The sequence below is a fragment of the Panthera onca genome, chromosome D1 (assembly GCF_046562875.1).
Source record: "Panthera onca isolate mPanOnc1 chromosome D1, mPanOnc1 haplotype 2, whole genome shotgun sequence".
Classification (NCBI taxonomy): domain Eukaryota; kingdom Metazoa; phylum Chordata; class Mammalia; order Carnivora; family Felidae; genus Panthera; species Panthera onca.
The window spans coordinates 108802727-108805567 of NC_138348.1; the positions used below are offsets into that span (position 1 = coordinate 108802727).

At 40.7% G+C, this 2841-nt stretch overlaps 1 protein-coding gene across 1 annotated transcript in view; it reads right to left on the reverse strand.

Annotated features, from left to right (window-relative positions):
- Positions 1–211: 211 nt before the first annotated feature.
- ELMOD1 (ELMO domain containing 1) overlaps positions 212–2841 on the reverse strand; it is a 40202-nt gene continuing 37572 nt past the window's right edge. Inside the window, exon 10 of the mRNA XM_060604592.3 lies at positions 212–1624. Within this exon, the coding sequence (XP_060460575.1) occupies positions 1452–1624 (173 nt within the window). The 3' untranslated portion in view covers positions 212–1451. The remainder of the gene's footprint in view (positions 1625–2841) is intronic.

A 2841-nucleotide genomic window follows, 5' to 3' on the forward strand; every position in this document is an offset into this window, starting at 1 on the left:
CTTCTTTCACTAAAGCACCATCAGGCCTCAATGTTAAGTAAAAGAAGTCTCTCAGATATGACGCTTGGTAATTTACACCTGGTTACTCGGAATGATGGCGTGATTTATATTCAGCTCTAGGTTGTCCGTCTTTGACCTTCTACCCACTCACATCTCTGCATATTCAGAGGCTGTGGGAGCACAAAAATATTAAAATGAAATCGACTACACATTACAGTAGAATGGCATGTAATTTATTCATATAACTGACAGTTAGGCAGTACTCAGAATTCATTTAAGTAAGCAAGTGATTACACAAACGTCTAATCATACTAAAATCGATAGTCAGAAGGTATAAAATACCATGGGTATGAAATGCCATGGTAAATACTATTCAACAGACTACAATCATAATTCCAAACGAAATCATGGTCTTCCAAATGATTTTTAGCAGTTTTGGAATGATGTGATTTCCCCCCCCCCTCCAAGCCATTTACTTTTTTCACTGATACAAGACAAGGTCATTATTTTCAAGAAATACGACAGAAGGACACACCTTAGGTCCCTCTCTTGCAACACATTTTCTTGCAAATTGTTTTTTTCATATAACCTCTTGACATTAAAAATAAACCAGTCAGCACTCAGTTCCCCAAGCACAGATGCTTGGATCAGAAGAGTGCCAGGGTGTAACTGAGTTCAGCGAGAGGCAGGCAGTGAAAAATCTTCTGCAGCTTTTGAAGCGTGCATACTTCTTTTCTGAGGCTCCAAGCATCATAAACATATTTAGGCATCCAAGCCAGTAAAATCAGGGGAATAAAATAATTTGATATCCACATGACTAGGATACAATCGCAATTGGGGATAAGTTACAGTACAATTCTGCGGTACTTTGGACAAAAACAGCACCTACCTAAATCTGCTTCTCGTAAGCCTCGTTACATCGTCATGAAGCACAGCTATGTTTGCAGGAATGGTTTGGTTTATCATGTGTCTGTCTGTATTATTTGCAAGTCATATACTTCAGTGGAATGAGGTCCAAGCGTGAACCCGGCCCGAAGAGCTAGCAGCGGTAGTCATGAGACGTATCAATAAATTGAAAGGCTTTCACAGAACAAGAGTCCGCTAGATCTCTCACATACAAAAGACAGCTAGAGAAATACAGTTCTTCGATGCTGAATTATGAGGGGGAGGAAAACAATCTAAAAAAATAGAAAACTCTCTCCATACTTGGGTGTCAAGGCAAATGTAACACTGCATAATGCCACAACATGAACAGTCACTGGATGGCAGATACTCCAGAAGCGGTGATATCTGGGGATCTGGTAGTTGTGACCCAGAGATGAAAGTACCGTACCAAAAGGCATGCATACAATCACTGTGTGCACTCAGTGTATGAGCTGGGACCTAAGCAGGGAACTAACACGACAATGAGGCAGTGTTCCGGGGGTATCCGTTAAAACCAGTATGCGCGACTACATGTTGATCAAACCTTCTGAGGCAGCGAAGTGTGGGCACAATGCCATGTCTGGGTTCCGCAGCTGTTTTATGATCCTCTTGCGAAATTTCTCCCGCACACGATTGAATTCCATGATGTCCGTGGGGTCCTCTTCAATCCAAAACTTGTGAAACTCGTGCATCAAGTAGCCTGTTACAGAGAAGACAGTGATAAGATTGCAGGAGAAAGAAAAAAGTCCTTAATCACATTCAGAGTCACTGAATGCTGAAAGAGATGTCCGATCATTGGTCAATTGACGGCAACCCTGGGGCTCAAAGAAGAGGTCGAAATGCAGCAGATACTCCTGTTATGGATTGTTCTTTAAAACCCGTGGGTGAGGAGAGGGCAAATGGGTGACCGGCATTGAGGAGGGCGCTTATTGGGATGAGCACTGGGTGTTGTAGGTAAGCCAATTTGACAATAAATTATATATATAAAAAATAAAATAAAATTCGTGCAGTAGAAACTACCAGTCTGCAAGATTTTTGCGGCTGGTCCTGGGATTATTGTCCCTGTACTCAAGGAGGGAGACAGACAGGTCTGCCGTCTCTGGAATGTGCACCACGTCTGGAGCAGAACCTGAGGGGCTGACAGTGACCACTTCATCCTGCCCCTCCTGATTAAATTAACATAATGCCTGATTTTTCAGAATTACTCCACTCAGCCTTTTTTCTCTTGTTACTTGATTTGAGAAGAGCTTTAAATTACTCTGACAAATCAAACAAATGTGTTCTGACAGTCTATTATGAGACAATAAAAATTGTAAATCAACTCTGAACAACACAGAGCAGTCATTAAACTACATGAAATTGTTACTAAGACCTTCTTGCTCTGAAGCATAATGTCCTCTTCAAATACTTCTGTGTCTCAAAAATGTTATCTATGAATAATATGGATTGGGAACGTTTTCGGAATAAACATTAAGTATTGAATCTATTCATTGTGCTATTTCCCCACTGTGCACCGCCTCCCTCCCCTCCCCCGCCCCCCCCCCCCCGCCCCCATTTAGAACTGACATGTGAATAGCTTTTTAAAAAGACAATAAAAGATACTTGTATGTAGTCAACCTATAAGAAGTTCAAGTGTCTTGTTATATATTAGGAAAAAAGTACTTAAGAAAATAATCGTACTTAAAAAACAAAACAAAACAAAACATTACAGAAGCTTTTCTTGGTATTAGCATTAGAAGGAGCAAGGATTCCAGAGCCAGAAACCTGGTTAGAATCCTAGCTCTTTCCACTGGGGAAGGAGTGAGCAGAGAGATGATGGGGGGTATGGGAAGAGAATTTTGGAACAAACATGTTAAGTCCTAATAGTAAAAAGTAAAAATTAAAGCCATTTGTTTTTCTATTTATTAACTAGCTACT